This window comes from Zonotrichia albicollis, chromosome 10 (genome assembly GCF_047830755.1).
Source record: "Zonotrichia albicollis isolate bZonAlb1 chromosome 10, bZonAlb1.hap1, whole genome shotgun sequence".
NCBI lineage: Eukaryota > Metazoa > Chordata > Aves > Passeriformes > Passerellidae > Zonotrichia > Zonotrichia albicollis.
This window is the reverse complement of record NC_133828.1, coordinates 9,730,086-9,749,016: the sequence shown is the minus strand read 5'-3', so window position 1 is coordinate 9,749,016 and position 18,931 is coordinate 9,730,086. Positions and strand designations below refer to the sequence as shown.

General features: G+C 50.7%; 1 protein-coding gene across 24 annotated transcripts in view; it reads right to left on the bottom strand.

Moving 5' to 3' along the window:
• Positions 1–18,408, bottom strand: part of PCBP3 (poly(rC) binding protein 3) — a 43,989-nt gene extending 25,581 nt beyond the window's left edge. For 23 of the 24 annotated variants that reach the window (XM_074547975.1, XM_074547987.1, XM_074547989.1 and 20 more), the window contains exons 1-5: positions 18,298–18,408; positions 2,118–2,259; positions 1,816–1,839; positions 990–1,022; positions 340–456 (exon numbers count right to left, since the gene is read on the bottom strand). In XM_074547975.1, the coding sequence (XP_074404076.1) occupies positions 340–456; positions 990–1,022; positions 1,816–1,839; positions 2,118–2,186 (243 nt within the window). In that variant the 5' untranslated portion in view covers positions 2,187–2,259; positions 18,298–18,408. Of the gene's footprint in view, positions 1–339; positions 457–989; positions 1,023–1,815; positions 1,840–2,117; positions 2,260–13,935; positions 14,027–18,297 lie in introns of those variants that run through there. The other variant, XM_074547965.1, reaches the window with a different exon arrangement.
• Positions 18,409–18,931: the final 523 nt, after the last annotated feature.

Sequence of the window (18,931 nt, the reverse complement as noted above, 5' to 3'; positions counted from 1 at the left end):
GGCCTGACAGACCTTCCAGTGAAGAAATCTTCCCTAATATCCAACCCAAACCGAGGTTATTGCCTCTGGTCCTGTCACTTCTTACCTGGGAGAAAAAACCAACCCCTAAATGGCTACACTCTCCTTCCAAGCAGTTGTAGAGAGTGAGAAGGTCCCCCAGAGCCTCCTTTTCTCCAGGCTGAGTCTCCCAGCCCCCTGAGCTATTCCCCATCAGACTCGTGCTCCAGACCCACCCCACTCAGAGACGTGTGAAAGGTTCTGTGCTGAGGCCATGTCCCAGTTAGTAAAATCCAAGCAGGCACTGCTGTCCCCAGCCATGGGCTGCCTCACATTTCTCACCTCCTCGAATTTGTAGGCGATCATGGCAAAAGCCTTGAAGATGGCATCGGTGGGGCCAGTGATGGTCACAATCCGCTCAGGGCAGTTCCCCTCTGAGATGTTGATCCTTGCCCCGCTCTGGAAAGAGAAGAGGAGTCCTGGAATAGCCACGGCCAAGCAGGTTGGGTCCTCTCTCAGCCTGATACCTGTGCCAGCCTCACAGCGTTCAAGCAACCCTTCCCAACTCACACCCCTCCTCTGCAGTGATTTCAGCCCTGCCTTATCCCAGCTCTTAGAAAGGGTTTCCAATGTTTCATCACAAAGCAAACCCATGGGATCGAGGTAAGACCAGCTCATGGGGTCATTGCCTGTGAAGAGTTTTACTCACTGTCCTGACAACTCCCCGGGAGCTGCAGGCACAAAGACCCTGGAAAAACTCAAAGCATCTTATAGATGACTTAATTTCAACATTTCATTAAATACTTGACTCAGGAAAATGGGACAGGAGTTTGAGTGTGAAGGGAAAAAACTGGTCCAAAGAGCTCTGGGGACAGCTGGCTTGCTTGTCCTGACCCTAGGAATTACTGCACATATCACACAGGGCAATATGCAGCTCTGGCCACTCTGCACTTCCTTTCTCCTACAAATCATCCTCAGAGCAGGCTGCTCACCTCCTCACGCATCTTCTTCACAGTCTCTCCTTTCTGAAATAAGAGGGAAAACCAAGCCATTACTGAAAATTCAACACTTCTACCTTTAAAACAACCCTACCAAAAATGCATCTCCCTAATACATGCCAATGTGTAGCCAAAAACATGGGGGCTGTGATGCCTGGCCCTGCATTCACACGTGACGGTCAGCTGAAGAGCTGAGCATGTAAATGATCAAATATGTATATACAAATTCACAACTGTGAATCTTCCCAGAGTTGGACACGCTGATGGAAAAATAAGGCACAAGCATACAGGGAAAACGCGTTCATGCTGAAAATGTTTGCCACCATAAACCTTTCTTTTAAAACCACCCAAAAAAAACCCTAATCCTGTATAGCCAGGACTTTCCAAAACACTGTGGAAACATCAGAGCAACTCAGGAAGCCTTTTTGGACAAGGTAAATGGAGTCCTCTGGCCTCAGAGACAGGGGCTATAGAATTACTTAAAATATAATTTAAATGTATCTGTGTGACATTTTTAGTATCTCTTAATGAAGTTATTTGATGAAAACACCAGCGCAACATGACTGTAAGCAGCTGGAAACAGGTGAGTTTGGTGAGGTTTGGTGGGAATGGTCTTTTGACCTCTGGTGGTTGGTGAGGTTTTTAGGTGAATGGTCTTTTGACCCCTTTGTGGGTTTCTCCTAATTTCTGGCTCACAAATGCAGCACCTAGCTCAGGCACCCAACACTTTTCAGGACATCACAGGGAAGAGGTGACTGTGGCATATGCCACACCACAGGTGCAGGAACAGCATCAAAGGTACATTAAAAGGCATCCTTACCTTCCCAATGATGCTTCCAACTTCCTACACAGAGAAAAAGCCAAAACCAAAGGAACTGACATTAGAAAACATGATGAGAAACCAACCCAACCCCATAACCAAGTGAAGACCTGGTGGACATAGTTCCCAGCAGAGGGACAGGGTTGAGGGGCAGGAATGAGAGGGAGCGGGAGCACCATGCTGCCCTCCCCACCGGCAGGACAGCTATTCCTGGGGCTGGGACAGCTGGACAAAGCTGTGTGTGGGGCTGGGCAGGTGGGACAGGGACCTGTGAAGACACCCCCACTGCGGGAGCCCCTTACCTTGCCGTGCATCAGCAGCCGGATGGTGAGGGTGACGTTGAGGCCGCCCTCGGAGACCTTGGACTCCATTTCCTACCGGGAACGGGAGACGTGCGCTAGCTGGGAGAGCAGCCCGGCACAGGCAGCACCTTGGCGGGATCACCTGGGACACAGCGGGGAAGGCTGGCTCTCAGAATGGGCTCCTGGGGGTGGGACAGACCCCACAGAGTAGCTAAAAAACAACTCTGGAGTCGGGCATCAGATGAGCAGCCTGGCCAAGGGCCAGCGGCTGCAGTGGGGCTTTAAAGCGACCACAGCACCTGTCTAGCAAACCAAAGCTCACCATTTCCAGCATAAAGAAAACCACAAGGCACCTTTGCTGTGGTCAGGATTGTCTATCTGGCTCCAGGAGCACGGAATGGGAAGGACAGAACTGGCATCCTGGTTGCCACGCATCCTGACCTGAGAGCTCCCAGCTGGGCAGACTGTGGACCACACCCCTTCCAGCCACTCATGTCACAAATATCTAAGGAAACCATGCTGTTTTCCTTTTTCCATTTTCTCTCTTTCCTCCTCTGCCCTCTAGAGGGTCACTGATGTTTTGAAGTCAAGAGGGTGAAATAAATAAAAACCACAGAATGGCAACAAATCCTTCATTTTTCACGCCTGATGCCTCTTTAGGAGCATCTCTGCATGAGGACGTGGCATATGAAATGTCCCTGCAGCCCACTGCATGGGGAGAGCAGTCCCATCCCAGAGGGAGGTGCCAGCATTCTTCTACATGAAGTGCTGAGGGATACAGAGCAATCCTCCCTCACATTATTTAATCCCTCAGTCTGTATCAGATGGGAGATTTTTCATCCTGCTCACAAGCATCTGGCATTTCCCTTTGCTCAGACAGGGACTTATGTGAGCAAAAACAGCAGAAGATAAACAAGTTCTCAAGTACTGCTTTAATGCAAGTCAGGATGAATAAACAGCAGCAATGCACAGACCGTGGCTGGGATATGGGTTTGATGCAAAACCTCTTCCCAGAGGTTATTATGAAACCCAAAATGGATAAACCCACGTGGTTTGCAGGGGGATAGAATTCCCTGAAGCTAAAGGACACTGGCTCACTGGGAATGAGGCTGCTTATGACCTACATGCAAACATGGGGCTTGAGGCTGCTGCATCTTACAAATGGAAAAAAAAAGATGGAACCTTCACAAGAAGGATAAGAAATGAAATGTGCTCAACACCAAAACAGATTCACTGGCACAGGCTGCCCAGAGAGGCTGTGGGGTCCCGATCCCTGACAGTGTCCAAGGCCAGGCTGGACAGGGCTTGGAGCAACCTGGGAGAGTGGAAGGTGTCCCTGCCCATGGCGGGGGTGAAATGAGATGAGCTTTAAGGTCCCTTCCAACCCAAACCATCTGGTTCTATGTCAAGATAGAAGGTGCTTTTGAGGGTGGGGAGAAGGAGAATATTTCCAAGGAAAAAGGCGATGACATTGCAAACTAAAGTAACAGGAATGGGCTGAGAGACTGTAACACAACAGGGAAGATCAGGAATTTTCAGGACTGAGCCTACTGTAAGGTGTACAATGGAGGAAAATAGTAACTGGCTGTGTTGGTTAACCCCAGGCCGGCTCCTGTGCATGGGAGGCAGTGCCAGAAAGGGTCAATAAGCAGATAGGTGGAGGTCAGCATTTCCAGTGCTCACAATGTGCCAGGAGATAAACTGCTCACCAGAGACATCACAGAATCATAAAATGGTTTGGGTTGGAAGAGAACTTAAGATATCCCATTCCACTCCCCTGCCATGGGCAGCGACACCGTCCACTATCCCAGGCTGCTCCAAGCCCTGGAGTCCAACCTCGCCTTGGACACTTCCAGGGATCCAGCTTCTCCAGGCACCCTGTGCCAGGGCCTCTCCACCCTCACAAGGAAGAATTTCTTCCTAAAATCTCATCTAATCCTCCCTTCTTTCAGTCCAAAGCCATTCGCCCTGGTCCTGTGGCAGGGAGGGTGTTTGCCATCCCCAGCTCCACATCCCTTGCAGGAGGAACTCTGCATCAGGCTGTTACGTAAATGCTTCCAATTGATTGAAAAAGTGGGTCATGTGTTAGCCAAATGCTCCTGGCTTTAAGATTTATCAGCATTATTAAATTAAACACGCTTCATGCTCCAGTGAGCAGGAAAGCTATATTGGCCTTTTCTTAATCATACTAGTGAAAGGTAAGTGTTTTATAGGGGGCTCATGGGCTCAATGGAAGCCATGGCAACAATAGATCCGAAGCTTTTACTCTGGGCACAGGCCTCCCCCAACAGCCCTCATTCTACATGGACAAAGGGCTGGGAAAATTATCCCCCAGAATGTCATTTTGGGCATTTCAGAGCATTCCCTGCCTGGAGAGAACAATCTCAGCCCCTTCCTCTCCACCACCATGCTCTGCCTTGCTCACCATAGCTCTGAAATGGCTCCTTTGTCCCCCACTTGAAAGCCCTGAGGACACCATTACATGTGGCCCAATGGACAGAGGAGACACAGAGCCCTGCTCCAGCCCAGTGCCAAGCAGGTGCAGCCCCACAGAGGTGAAAGACATGGAACTGGGAGACAGAAGTGTCAGGCTAGGCCCCAGAAGGGAAGCTGCACAATGGGTCAAGTGAGGCTCTGCCAAGCACCACACCTGGGCAACCACAGGTGGAGGACTGGAGCATCCTTCTTCCACGTATGAGGAGCAGCCAAAAGGTTTTGCACCACAGCAAGGGGAGATCTGCCCCAAAGCACGACAATGTACTTCCAAAGGATGATCCCATGCCACAGTAAATAGGCTAGTTAATTGCAGATTCCTTTGCAAAAGTGCCTAGAGAAGACATCATCAGTTCTCAGAGCAATCTGGTTCCTCCTTGGCTCAAATATATTAAATTCTGGGAAATTTCCTTAATCTATGAGGAAACCCCTATGTCTGAAAAAGCAACTCAGGAATCAGAGAACAAGGCATAGGAGGGAAAATGAGAGCCCAGACCAGCAGGGAAACTCCTCTTCCCCACGAGCAAACGTATGCACTCCAATTTTTCTCTTTTCTCATTTTTTAGAGGTTGGAACAATTGCCTCAGCTGGGGCTCTTGGGTTTATGCTTGCTGATACTTCACAAATACCAAAACATCCCTAAAATTGGAGTAATTCCCTTCCAATTAGGAGAAATCTGAACACTGTGTTTTGAATTAATTTAATAACACAAACATCACATCATCATACAGGAGGAGGCACATGAAGCAGAACAGGAGAAGAGAAATGGAGCTCTGGGCTGGATGTTGCTCTCCAGCCTAGCTTCCATACAGGAGCTGGAAAAAGCAGAAGCTGGGATCCAGGGAATCATGCCTCTGATATCCTATCAGGGATGCTATCCCTGACGGCAGGAGGCTCAGCTGAGCTTGAGCAGAGCCCAAATCCCTGCAGGGGGGCTGGGGGACGTTGCTGGCTCTGCCCTTGTCCTCCACTTCCTCTTCCTCCTGCCATGCATTCCTAGGGCTCACTGGGTGCACGAGTCCCATACAAGCAACCTTTGCTTCCTAGAGTTGTTTTTGGGGGGCACAGGAATGTTCTGTTCAAGCTGTCCAGAAACAAACAGAGAGGACAACTCTGTGCAAAGATGCCCCACTGGCATAACTCACCCCCTCCCTGAAACGTTTGAGTGGAAAGTTCACGGGCACCACCAAGCCAATGCAAAGGAAAAAGTCTCCATCACCCTCCCACACCCATCACAGGGCCTCTAGAAAATCCCACTTTCTTGTAGGCATATCACAGAATCACGAAATGGTTTGGGTTGGAAGGGACCTTAATGCTCATCTTGTTCCCCATCCCTGCTGTGGGCAGGGACACCTTCCACTATCCCAGGCTGCTCCAAGCCCTGTCCAACCTGGCCTTGGAACTTCCAGGGATGGGGCGGCCACAGCTTCTCCTGGTCAGTGCAGGCTGATAAAATCCAACACCTCAGAGCCCTGCTGACCAAGAGCCCTTGATGACCTGTGCAGGTAAAGAGCAGGGTGGGCAGGGCTTGGTCTGTGCAATCCCTGCTGTGCCACCTTCCCGAAGGACTACACCCAAACCCCTGCCCTGGAGCATCTTGGGTGCTCAGTGGTAATGCCATCCTGGAAAACATCCACACTTCCCAGACTCTCTGGCGTTCCACAAACCCCACCAGCACAGATGTTAAAGACAGCCACAAATCCTTGGCATCCTCCAGCACACTGCAATGTCCCACAGCCAGGATTTCAAACAGGGGTGGCAGAATTTAGTGCTGGGAATTAACAGCTGGGACAGAACATCCAACACTCAAGACAGCATTTTCCTCTGTGAGGGCGTCTTCACAAAACTCAGACCAGGGTTTTCTGACCCTTGGAAAACTATGGATGTGTTGAAAGCAGAGAAAAGCCAGAGAGGCCAGGAAAGAGGATGTTTTTCTGACATTTCAGGCTCTATAGCCTGTTTTCTCAAGGAGGGCTGCCTGTCCATCTGCATAAGCAGAGGCGCTTTCTCCCCACTCATCTCCCGCTGACTTGATCTTGCCATTAAGACCTAATCTGGGGATTTCCAGCGCGGTGCTTTAGAGGCTGGGAAGCTCGGCAATGCAGCCAGCTCAGGATTATGACGATGGCACAGTCTGGCCAGGTCAAGACAGGCTTGGAAGGAGGAAAAACCTTAAACCACACGGAAATGCGTCAGCCACCAACGAGCTTCAGCTGCTGGGAGATGAAGCTGTGGGAAGGCAGTAGCACCATCTACGTGAATGACACCAAAAGCCACTTGGGAACAAAGATGCAACTCCAGCTGCTGCCATTTTCCATAGCTGTAGTCATTTCGGTTAACCTTTCCTCCTCTCCAGCTTCGGTGGAACCATTTTCCCAAAAAAGATGCCCTGTGCCGTCCTAGTACGTCAGCCAGCAGGATATTCCTGCCTCTTCCCTGCCCATAACCATTAAAAGCAGCACAGGAGATGAACGTCCTGCTCTGGCCCCCACAGCAGGCATCTCTGGAGGCTTCTTTCTCAGTCACCTGCTCCCATTTCCCTGCTTCCCTCCAGCTGAGATCACAGCCTGACAGAATCAGGTTGGAAAAGACCTCTATGAACACCGAGTCCAACTGTTTCCCCAGCACTGTCAAAGCAAACCCTGTCCCCAAGTGCCACATCAATGTGCCTTTTTAGCAGTTCCTGGGATGGAGACTCCACCACTGTCCTGGACAGCCTGTGTCAGTGCCTGACCACCCTTTCCATGAAGAAATTTTTCCCAATGTCCAATCTAAACCTCCTGGAGCACATCCTGAGGCCATTTCCTCTTGTTCTGAATGTCTGCGCTGATACAATGGTGCAGAGCTCCAGCGCAGTCACACTGCAGTGGGCACAGCCACATTCCAGCCAAACACCTGCCCTTCCCTCCAGGAGATTCCCAGCCGATTTCCTGGTTTTCTCCTTTATCTAGTGAACCTCACTTATAGTCTCAGGCATTAGCCTCCAACAAAGCAAGCTCAGTCCAGGGAGAATGGCTTGTTTTGTTGGGATGGCAGAACCGCTACTGCAATCTTTTGTATCAAGATCACTGGATGAAACCGTAGCCTTTCCCTGCCAACCTCCCCAGGATGATGGTTTGGAACATAATTTTCCCCACTGCACCAGGACAGCAGGATGACAGTACCTATCTCTGTGCCCTGACACATTTGTGGGAGACAAAACCTTGAGATTTGTGTTAATTGCAGGCTTAGAGGAAATTCAGGTACCTTAGAGATGCCTCTGCAGAGATCTAGGATGCAGAATTCCCATTCGCTCACATGAGCTGCTGCAGTGTTGCAAGCAGAGGTCACACACAGAGTGAGGGAAATGCAAGGTAGTAGCAGCAGGATGTTAGATGTCCTTAGGAAAGCCAGAAAACCTTGTTTGGGCTGTTTTCAGGGCTTTTTGATTGAGAGACCTTGAACCCGTTTAACCACTACTTCAACAATGTTATTAGAATTATTAAGAGTTATTCAAAGAATAACTTAATTTGCTTAATTAAAGCTAATTTTGGAAGGCTGGGGTGAGCAGGGAGGGGATGGGAACACTGTGCTATAATTCAGCCACTTCCAAATCACTCTTTTAATTACTTCTGGAACAACTTGCCAATGAGAACAGTATTTTCAGTGAATGTCACACTGCGTAAGAAACTTCCCCCTATGAGGTGATGAAAGCCAATGCTCATTGCAGCTGGGTCCTCCATGACTCAGTGACCAGAAGCACTGGCACGTGTCTGTAAGCTTCTGGCAAGATCCCGAGCGCCAAGGAAATAACACTTCCTGGGATAAGGAACATCAACTCTTTCTCATTTTGTCTGCCAGCAGATTAAAGGATATATAAAAGGAATTACAGTTTTTTTCCTGAAATATCAGCTGTCGCCCTAAGATCAAGCCATTATTTTGGAGCATCCATGGGAGCTGCTGATGGTGCAGCGAGCATCAAGCACTGGCTGGGTCGCGGCTGATGCCAGGCGCTCCGGTGGGCCGAGGGAGGCAGAGCCAGCAGCAGCGCACTGCCCGCCCGGCCCGGGCGCTGCCGCGGGGCTCGGCACTGCAGAGCGGGGCGGGCTCTGCTGCAGGAGCCCAGCCAGGGGAAAGCATCCCCAGCGTCACTGCCCGGCACTGCAGAGAGCAGGGAAGGGACTGCTTCGGCGCCACGCTCTGCGTCCGCGTCCCTGACCGAGAGTGGGACCTGGGGAGCACCGCGAGCAGCGCTGCAGCCGGACCAAGCCCACCAGATAGCGGAGTAACTGTGGCGGGTGCAGGGAGCTGAGGTGGGTGAAACCACTGGAAAATGGCTGGGAAATGCTCTAAAACCCCCCGAAACATTGCTCAGGGACACTCCTGTTAAAACGCCAGGTGACAACCCAGGTGGGAGAAGCTCTTGGCGAGCAGAGCAAGAAGCCAAAATGAGTGCAGCAATGTGAAGAAAATAAGATAGAATTTTGCAACTTAACTGCGTGCAATTAAGTGCGCAGGAACAGAGGAAATGCTCCCCCTCCACCTGAAAGTGGCTGGGAGTGACAAGCTGAATTGCAAGACCAGGAGAAGGAAACCAGGAATGGTGAACTGGCTCTTCCAAGGAAATCCAGGCAGCAGACAGCAACCCCACAGGCCTGGGGCCAGCAAACACGGACCCACAGGCAAGGGCTGGAGGAACCAGGGCTCTGCAGCGCAGGAGGGCAGAGGGACACAGGGCCTTGAGCGAGGGGCTTAAAGCTACACTGAAGAAGAACCAGGAAAAGAGCTTCTCCACAGCCATGCCATGCTGCCAGTTATCCTTCTTTAAATCTTCCAAACGTTCATGTGTTGGCAAATAAAGTTCATCTCTGTTCAACAACCACATTTACAACCTTGGCACTAAGACAGATGCACCCAATTCAGGGTTATTTCCTCCCAGCCAAAGGCCAAGGAATGGAAGTCAGGAGGTGCCACCTTGCAGCAGGAGATGCCTCCACAGATGCCCCAGGGATGCCCTGCTAGGGTTGAGCATCAGCCCCATAGGACCCATATCTTGCCCCAAAGGAGCCAGGACAGTTGGAAACATGCCCCAAGAGATGAGACAGTCAAATATGAGCCCCCTAAGTGCCAGATTTTAGATGTCATTTTTCAGGGGAACCCAAAGGACTCCCCAAAAAGGATGCTCACGGCCACAGACTGGTGCTGGATGCTAGCAAAGGAGAGAGCACAGGGAGGTGTGTGGACCTCCAGAGACCAGCAGCTTGTTCCCCAGCATTATGGAAATGAGAGGCACAGCACTGCAAAAAGCTCCAGGCACATTCCCAACATGCTTGCAGCTGGTGGACAGCTGACAGGAGAATCCCTCAATGGACCTGAGAAAGCAGAAAGTGCCCACTTTCCAGGGCACCCTGCAAAACAGCTAAGGATGCAACCAGGAGCATCTCTCCACAGTGCCCAGCAGCAGCCATCCCACAACCCCCCTCATTCACCTCCTCCAGAGCCTGCTGGCTGCCCTGGCTTTAATCCCACAGGCAGCATCATCCTAATAATTTCCTCCATTTTCAATCTACTTCCCTTCATTTTCAATCCACTGATCTGGGGGCAGTCCACAAATCCCTTCATTCTGAGAGTGAAGCAATCTACTGCTTCATCTCATCCCATCTCCATTTCTCTAATCCCTGGAAACAGGAATGAGGTTCGGAGCACGTGGGCTGCCCCGGAGCATTCTGTCCAGGCACTGCTGGACAGAAACATGGGGGGCTGGGGCTACTCTCATGAATGCCACCCAACTTCCCAAAGCACCTGGGGCAGTTCCAAGCCCCTCCTGATCCAGGGATGGGGGAATAGGTCTTCCCACTCTCCCCAGCTGCCATGCTAGGGACATAAGGGACAGATTAGGTGCAGCACAGAAACATGTGGGGATCAATCAAGGGTGATGGGGGGAGTTACAAACATCCTGGTCCCATCAATCCCGGTCGAATCCAGTACTCCTTGTCCGCAATCCCAAACCCATGACCTTCCCCCCGGCCATAGATGCTCTTTGGGAATGGTAGACTGATCAGTGGGAAATGGGAGTCTTGTTTCTGCCTTCCCTGGAGCAGCGACCCAGCACCCTGAGGGGCTCGGTCGGGATGCAGGCTGACCCCATCCCTCCTTTGCCAAGCCCCCACTGGAGCAGGGCTGGAGGAGGCAGAACCAGGGGATCCCACACCCATGGCCACCACAGGGCCATGTCCCACCCGACACTGCCCCCAGCCCAAAGGAAGGGGCGGCAGGGCCGTGTGTGACAGGGCTGCGTGGTGGCCGTGCTGGGCTGTGCTGTCCCCATCCTGCGCAGTACTGGCTCTCCCTGCTCCAGCTGGCGAGGAGGAGGATGGGGGCCCTCGGCATCCGGGGATGGATCGCCAGCGTGCTGCGCTCAGACCCTGACAGCAGGCTCCAAAACTGTCACTCCCGATCTGTTTTCACTTCAGCTAAACCTCAGCCCCAATTACAATCAAGGAGAGCCGCCTCTCCTTTCCCCTTCTCCCTGTGGTAGGTCCTCTGTAACCTCGGGTCTCAATGCTGAGCCAAACCCCAGCCAGGGAATGGGTGAACTGGCTCTGCTGGGAAATGGGGCTGCTGGAGATGGGGTCACAACTGCCCCTGTCCCCAGGCCTGGCCCTGGAAGTGAGGGCACACCCACTGCAGTGGTTGCATCCCTGAAGGGCCGTGGGTCTGTCAAAATCCATGGGGGATGCACCTCTGATATCACCAATGCCACAACCAGCCTCTGCCATGGATGTTATCCAGCTCCAAGGTTGCATCCATGGGATGGAGGGGGTTTGGTGGCAGTAGGGTGCCCCCACTGCCTGCTGCCAGCTCACTTAGCAACCCCCAAATTAAATAAATAAATTAAACCAGATCTGTGTGTGTGCATGCGATCACAGCACCAGGATGGATGTGTTCAGCAGAAAGCTGGGAAATGCTCAGCGGATGGAGACAGCCCTCATCGACTGGGGAAGCTTTCAGATTCCCTTTCCAACTGAGCTGGCCACAAAGCAGGTGCGGAGAACCATCGGACTCCCGCCATGGGGGCTGTCACCCATCCTCGCGCTGCAGGACTGGGGGGCTCAAGGGCAGAGGTGCCACCCTGCGGGTTTGGGGACCGTCCCCTGCTCTCCACAGGCACACAAAGCCTGCAGTCAGGGCTCCCAGGGCTCCACTACCACCGGGATCAAGCTCATCCCAGCGTGCCAGGCACGTTCCGCCCACAGCACGGAGAGCCATGCCGCCAGCAAGGTGCCCTCTCCGCCTGCTCCGCAGCAAACACCCATTTTCCAAGAGGGAGTCTGGAAAAAGCAACTGATCCCCTGGGAAAAGCAATCCTGGGACCACCAAAGCAGCACGGCTGGCTGGCACCCAGGGGAGTATCCCCCAAGGTGGCCAGTGAGCAGTTCCCCGTGGCCCCCAGTCCACCACTGAGGGATTTGCTCCATCCGCCAGCGATCCCAACAGCATTCCTCTTCCCACATCCCACGCCACACTCTAGCAGCTTCACCAATGCTATTTTGAAAGTATTGAAATAATGTTGGAGGCACTTATAAAGAGATTTGTCCCAGCAGCCTTTTGTCCCCACCTCAAAATGACCATTTTTCTTTGAAGGAATAAGCGTCCTCTTAATGCAGCAAGATTAAAAGAACATTTCCTGCAGTTGTTTCTCAAGAAGAAAAATTTGCTTTTGTGTCTGAGAACGCTGAAAATGTTTATATAAACAAATCCCTAAAAGAAAGGGGGAAGTCTGAGATTAAGTGCTTTGGAAATATTACCAAGTTATTCTAGAATTCTGTATTAAGAGCAAAATGCCAGCTATTAGGAAAGAATGCCTACTGTTTTTTTTTTTTTAATTCAGGGTTGGGTTTCTGTATCAAAATGCAGCCTAGCATCTGTCCTTGCATCTGTCAAAACAAAGGTCAATCATTTTATGGAAACTTAAACACAATGTCCTTGAGCTACTGTTTTTTTCTTGTTTATTTTTAAGCTGGACGTGACTTCCAATTAATAAAATCAGACTTTTTAAGATGGTTCACATTCAAATCGCATTATCCCAGAAATCTCAGATTATGAGAAAAACATATCTGAGAATATTTTTCCTTTATAGTATGGAGATGATAATTTGGGGTTGATTTCAGCAGCTTTTAAGTACTCTACAACATTTGACACTAATATTTCACTTTTCTACTTACAAAGAGATCATGAAACCAAGCAAAATACAACAGAAACATGACAGTTTCAGGAAGAATTTTGACACCCTTTTTAAGGAAAATGGGTATCTGAGGGCAAACAGAAAAAAAAGCGAGCATCATAATAAAAGGGATTCCTCTCTCTGAATCAAATTTCCCCAGCAAAAGGAAAGAAAATGAATGAAAATAGGATGGAATTAAATAATAAGAATATTTACAGCATTAAAAATTAATGGATGTAGAATGGAAATAGAAATATTTTTTAAAAATACTGGAACTAGAATGGAATTCAAAATAAAAATATTTAAAGTTTGGAAATATACTGGAACTAAAAAGTAGAAATATCTAAAACCAAACAAAACAAAATAACAGAAGGTAAAAATCAAATTAATCATGGTTGGGGGTTTTATTATTAGCCACACTAAGACATGATTATTTTATTGTTCATTGTTATTTTAGTGTCCATTCCTTGAAGGCGATTCCATTCGTGCCATTCCCATCCAAGAGCACACACAAGTGACACTGTCCAAAGCCTGACCTGCAAATCACAGAATTTAGGAAGAGCTGGATATTCTGGTTAAGGAAGAGATGGATGCCTCCCTACCCACGGCGGCACTGGCTGCTGGGCATGGGTAAAATGGAATTTAACTAAAATAACTAATTTAACTATTTAATAAATAATTTAACTAAAGTGCACGCTTCGAGAACGATGATTTTGCAAAACAAAGTTGCAACAAGATTTGCCAAATTTAACTCACAAAAAATATTTGGAATTTTTTTTTTTTTTTGCAAAAACAAAACCAAAAAGATAATTGGCAAAATAATTTCCCACAAATATTTTGGGAATTTCTCCTAGGAGAGACTTGGGGAACAGCTGCTAACTTAAGGGAATCCCATTGCCTGCACGCTGATGTCTCCCACAATCCCACCTCACACTGCCACAGATGTAAATTTCCTCCAGGAGAGATTCCCTTAAAACTGCTCCTAAGCACACAAAGCTCTTCCAACCCACACCAGAGCCCAGGACCCGGCTCATTCCAGGACTCTTCCCTGACTTACACTGGTGGGAAAAGTTGCCCGCTGCGGGTGGTCTTCCACCAAGACAATCTGTTAAATCTCCTTACCTTTCCCAAAGAACCGCTCTCGTGCTGCTTTGGCGGGAGGGGGATCCAGACAGATGGCCAGTCTTTTCACGTTTGGAAAGGATGAAAAATGCTACAGGGGGGAAGAAAAAATCCCAGTGATTTTTTTCTTATTCCGCTGTTCAGCGCAGAAGGGCTCCCAACCTCATTGGCCCTGGGAGATCCACCACGTGGCACAGGATGAAGGGCACGTGACCTATTTTCTCCCAAATCCCTGGGTTTGCTGGAAAGGGGGATGCACCCACTGCTGATGCTCTTGTCATTTCATGGACTTTGATTTATTTATTTATTTTTATTATTTTTTTTTTAAGGCCACTGAGCAAATCTGGATGCCCTGAGGTGATGAGGGCGAACCAGCCAACACTTCCAACACAAAGGAGAAAGGATCTCAGCATCAGATGAGCTCTGGTGCGCTGCCTGTGTGCAGGGGGAATTTTAGGCATGTTTTAGAGGGTTTCTGCCCACCCAGTGCAGGGCCAGAGCCTCCAGGAGGGACAGGAGGGCTGTGCCAAACCCTCCATCTCAGAGGCAGCAGCACAGTGGGAAGGAGCAGGCTGAAGCCCTGCCTGCACATCCCAGAGTTCAGCTGGCTCCCTGTAGGAAGCGGGTACGTTACAACTGCTCCATCACCCCAACCAGATGATCTCGTGCCCCAATGCTGCTCCTGACCCCTCCTCAGCTGTGCCCATCCTCTGCTGCCCTCCTGGCTGACGCACCCAACAACTGCTCCAAAAGATGACAAGCTCCTCCTCTGCAGGCTGCTGGAACAGCTTTCTGGGAAGCTGGACCACGAGCAGGGAGGGAGCGTGGCACACGCCAGGTGGGCACTGCCCGCTCCCACCAACCCTTGGCCACACCAGGCCCAAAAGGTGTTTCAGTGTCCCGCCCCATAGACACTCACCCAGCCCAAAATGCAGCACAATTCTGGGCATCCCACAAAGATCCCCAAGACTCTGTGGAGCAAAGAAAGCCAAGCCACTGCTCTCAGTGTCTGATTTTGACTGGTGCTGGGGGTGTCCCCTTGTCCCAGCTCTGAGCCACCACATCCCAGCTGGCCATGGTCCACAGGCCAAGCATCTCCTGTCCTTCCCTCAGTAGCCAGGGCAGGTACAAGCCCTTTGGTGTCCACACATTCCGTTTGGGGAAGGGAAAAGGAATTTTTGGAGCCCCAGATAGCCTCATGTTTTGTCCATCAGAGCTCAAGCTAGTTGGACTAGCCAGAAGAGGCATTTTTCTGGCAACTCAAGTCTCCACTGGTCTGTGCCAACTCTTGGCTGTGCCATCTTTCCATGCCACACCTGTTCACCTGAAAGCCACGGTCAAATCCACTTTGGGCATCTACCCGTGGCAGAGCCCTTCTGCAGAGCAGCTGTCCCCAGCCACCCTATCACCCAAGGGCTCAAGACCTTTTATCCAGGGGGGGCACCTAAGGCTCCTGGGAGGACCAGCTGAGCTTGGTGAAGCAGCCGTGGGCACCTCCAGCCCTTCTTGGCATCACCACTGTGTTCCAAATGTTGGTTCTTCCTTGCAGATGTTCCCCTTCCACAGCTCTGCACAGAGATGGGAAGCATGAGAACCATAGCCTCTAATTCCAGATTCTTCCTGAGGCCAGACTGTCTCACCATGCTGTTCCCAAAACCACAAGTACAGCCATAAAAGGCCTCAAACAGTGTAGAAAAGTGCAGGGTTTCACCCAAATCCTCTCTGGCTCAGAGGGTCACGCTCCTGCCAGATCATGGACGCTCAATTCCAATAAATACACACTGAGGGAGAAACTTTCCACACTAAAATTTTCAAATGCAAACTATGGCCACAGCCTAAAGCACCATCTCATCGCTTGCCCCTCCCATGTTTTCTGATGGCCACAGAGAAGAAACCTGAGCACCCTGGGATAGTGGAAGGTGTCCCTACCCATGACAGGGGTTTGGAACGAGATGACCTTCAAGGTCCCTTCCAACCCAAAGCATTCCATGATTCTGTGGTTCCATGAACCTCCACCCCATCTTTCAGCCCCCTCCTCCTTTCCCAGCAAAGCTAAAGCTGGGTCCCCAGTAATCTTCCCAATAATTATATAATAGAGAGGCAGTGGATAAATCATTTCAGGCCACTGTGCCGACAGAAAGCAAGCTGGATTAAAAGATCAGAACAAGCAATACTTAGATTAAAATGGTTTGTTATTTTCAGCTGCAGGAAAAAATCTGTGGCCAAAGCACAGAAGACGCGAAGCTAAGGCGCATCATCTTCTTTCCCCAAAACCTGAACTTTTTGCAGATATGCCAAAACAAGTTCTAAGTGTCCAACCTCAAATCAGGTTTTGCTTCCCAACTGCTAAAATACGCACTTTGCCAGTTCACATGACATTTTAGCTAAAGATTAAGAGATGCTTCAAGTGGAATTTTGCCCATGTGAAGCCATCAGAGCCCTTAACTCAGGAGAACCAGTGCATGGCTTGGCAGATAACGTCACTGCCTACAAAAAATGTGGCTCCTGGCAAGATGGGCACCAACCCCTTTCCCTTGCCCCGTGCCTCCCCACAGCCCCGAGCTGATGGCAGGCGCTTGCCAGGCTTACCGGCAGTGCAGAGGCGGCAGTGGCAACAGGGAGAAGCCCATCAGACAGTGGGATGGCTCTCCACAGGGACCTATATGTTGTCCCCCTAGCCCCCAGCAAGGTCAGCGGCCCGGGGTGCTATGCTCTGACTGATGGCTTTGGAAGGGCGTGAAGGGGAGGCAGGAACAAAAGGGGGAGAGAGGGAGGTGGTGCTGGGGGCTGAGCTCTCTGCAGGGCATGGCGCTCATCAGCCCAGTTTGGATCGATTGGTGATTCACCTTCAAGTTCAGATTGAGCAGAAGGGTCAAACTGGGAAATGGTTTGGCACTGGCAGGCACGTCCCCATCACCACCCTGCAGCCTCATGTCACAGCTGTTTGCCTTGCTGGAATGGACAATTCCCACCCGACAGCATCTCCAGAATCAGCATTCCCACCTGAGCACATTGCTAACCCTGTAGCATCAGCAGTGACCACTCATCCCATCACCTGGATGGGAGATGGAGCAGCAGGTTTTTCAGAGTAAAGTACCAGAACATCCTAAGTTGGAAAGGATCCACAAGGATCATTGAGGCCAGGTCCTGGCCCTGCACAGGACAATGCCCACAATCCCACCTTGTGCTCTTCCAGGTGTCTCTCCCAGCTGTAGTTTTGCTATAAAAATGTCACGGTACCACAAACACAGGATCTGCCTGGGGTTCCGACAATGGAATCCCATGGGGCAAGAGGTCGAAGACACAGCCTTGGGGAGGGCCTGGACAGAGACAAGCACCAGGCTCCTCTTCCTCCTGTGGATGCAGGAGAGACCTGGGAGAAGGGATAGGATGGTAGGTAGGGAGCATGAGAAGGCAGAAAAGTTATGTCAGAGGCCTTACCAGAGGGAGATGGGAGTATGAGATGTTGTGATGTTCACCAAAATTCCACTTAATATTGTAGGAAAGTGTATTCACTAAAGCCAGAGAACAAAACACACTTGCTGGACAGGTGATGGTGGAAACTCAGACCAAACACAACCAGTACCCACCACATCAACAGAGGCCATGGGTAAACCTCCTCAGAGTTTTCTTTGGCAAGTTCTATCCTTGCTGCACCTCACTGGGTCACCTGCGGCTCCACTGGGAAGCCTCCATCCCCCTATCCAAAACCCACCCTTGTGCTGCAGGTGCAGGCTGTTTGCTCTGGCCAGTCTCTCCCGATGTTTTCCAGGCAGAAAACAGGGATAAGTGACACTCATAAAAGGAATGGGAGAAGAGAAATGGGTTTGTCTGTCGGTACATTTCTGCTTTATGGAGCTGTCTTCTCCCTCGGAGACACTCATCCTCCCCTCCGCTAATGGAAACGCTGCCCTGCCATCCATTCGTGCCAGTCAATGCCTGGGACAACACGATGGCCTAGGGCCACTCCGGATCTATTTTAGTCACAAAAGCAGAGTGGCTGATGAAAATCACTCCATCTCTGCACTTCCCAGCTTAGCTCTTTTGCTGGTTTTAATGGAATGGCCAGCGTGGCGGAAAGCAGGCGGCAAGGGCGGAGACGGCGGGTTGAGAGATCTGCACAGATGCAGGAGAGGGAGAGAGGCCCCAGCACCCTCCCTGGGGGTGCTTTACAGCCTGAGGGACCTGCAAAGATCACTCCTCCCAAGATTTGCCCAGAGAAGCTGTTGCTGCCCTGTCCCTGAAGTGTTCTGGGCCAGGTTGGACGGGGCCTGTGGAAGTGTCCCCATGGAACAAGATGAGCTTTAAGGCCCCTTCCAATCTGAGCCATTCTGGGATTGTATGACTTGGAAAGGATCTTACCTTACCCTAGAGGATGGCCTCAAGCTCCAGAGTGATTCCTGGGAAGGTCTGGCTGCACCAGAAAAGGGCATGCTGAGCGTGGGGGGGAGCCCAGCAGTCCACGGCACAAGCCTGCAGACAAGAACACAGCAGAGGTTAAGGCACGGCACAGAGGAAAGACCAAAGCTGCTTAATGTGAACTTGACAGAGAAGTAAAACACAGACTGGGTTGGGGGTCAGGGGAGAATGATCAAGAGCATCACCTCCAGGTTGTGTTTAGGTAGGCAAGCAGATTTTTTTTTTCCTACATTGCAAAGAGGTTTGGGCAGACCCTCAGCATCCACCAACCACAGGAAATCATCCTGTGGAGGAGGAGATCCCTGGAATGCCAGAGAGACTCCGGGGTGCTCACAGCCCAGCAGACCTCCTCTGTGGTCACCTCCCTGTGGCTGTGCCCAGCTGAGGAGCCAGGAGCCTGCTTCCAGCAGAAATCCAGCAGTGGTGGAAAGGATCCAGCACGTTTCAGCACCATGAGTTCCAGGTGCCAGCTGGATTTTCGCTGCTGCTCCCAGTAAGTTAACTGGGGCATGCACTACCCGTCAATACAATCGATGGAGCAGCCTCAGCCACTAATAAACTGAGTGCCAGAGGGCTG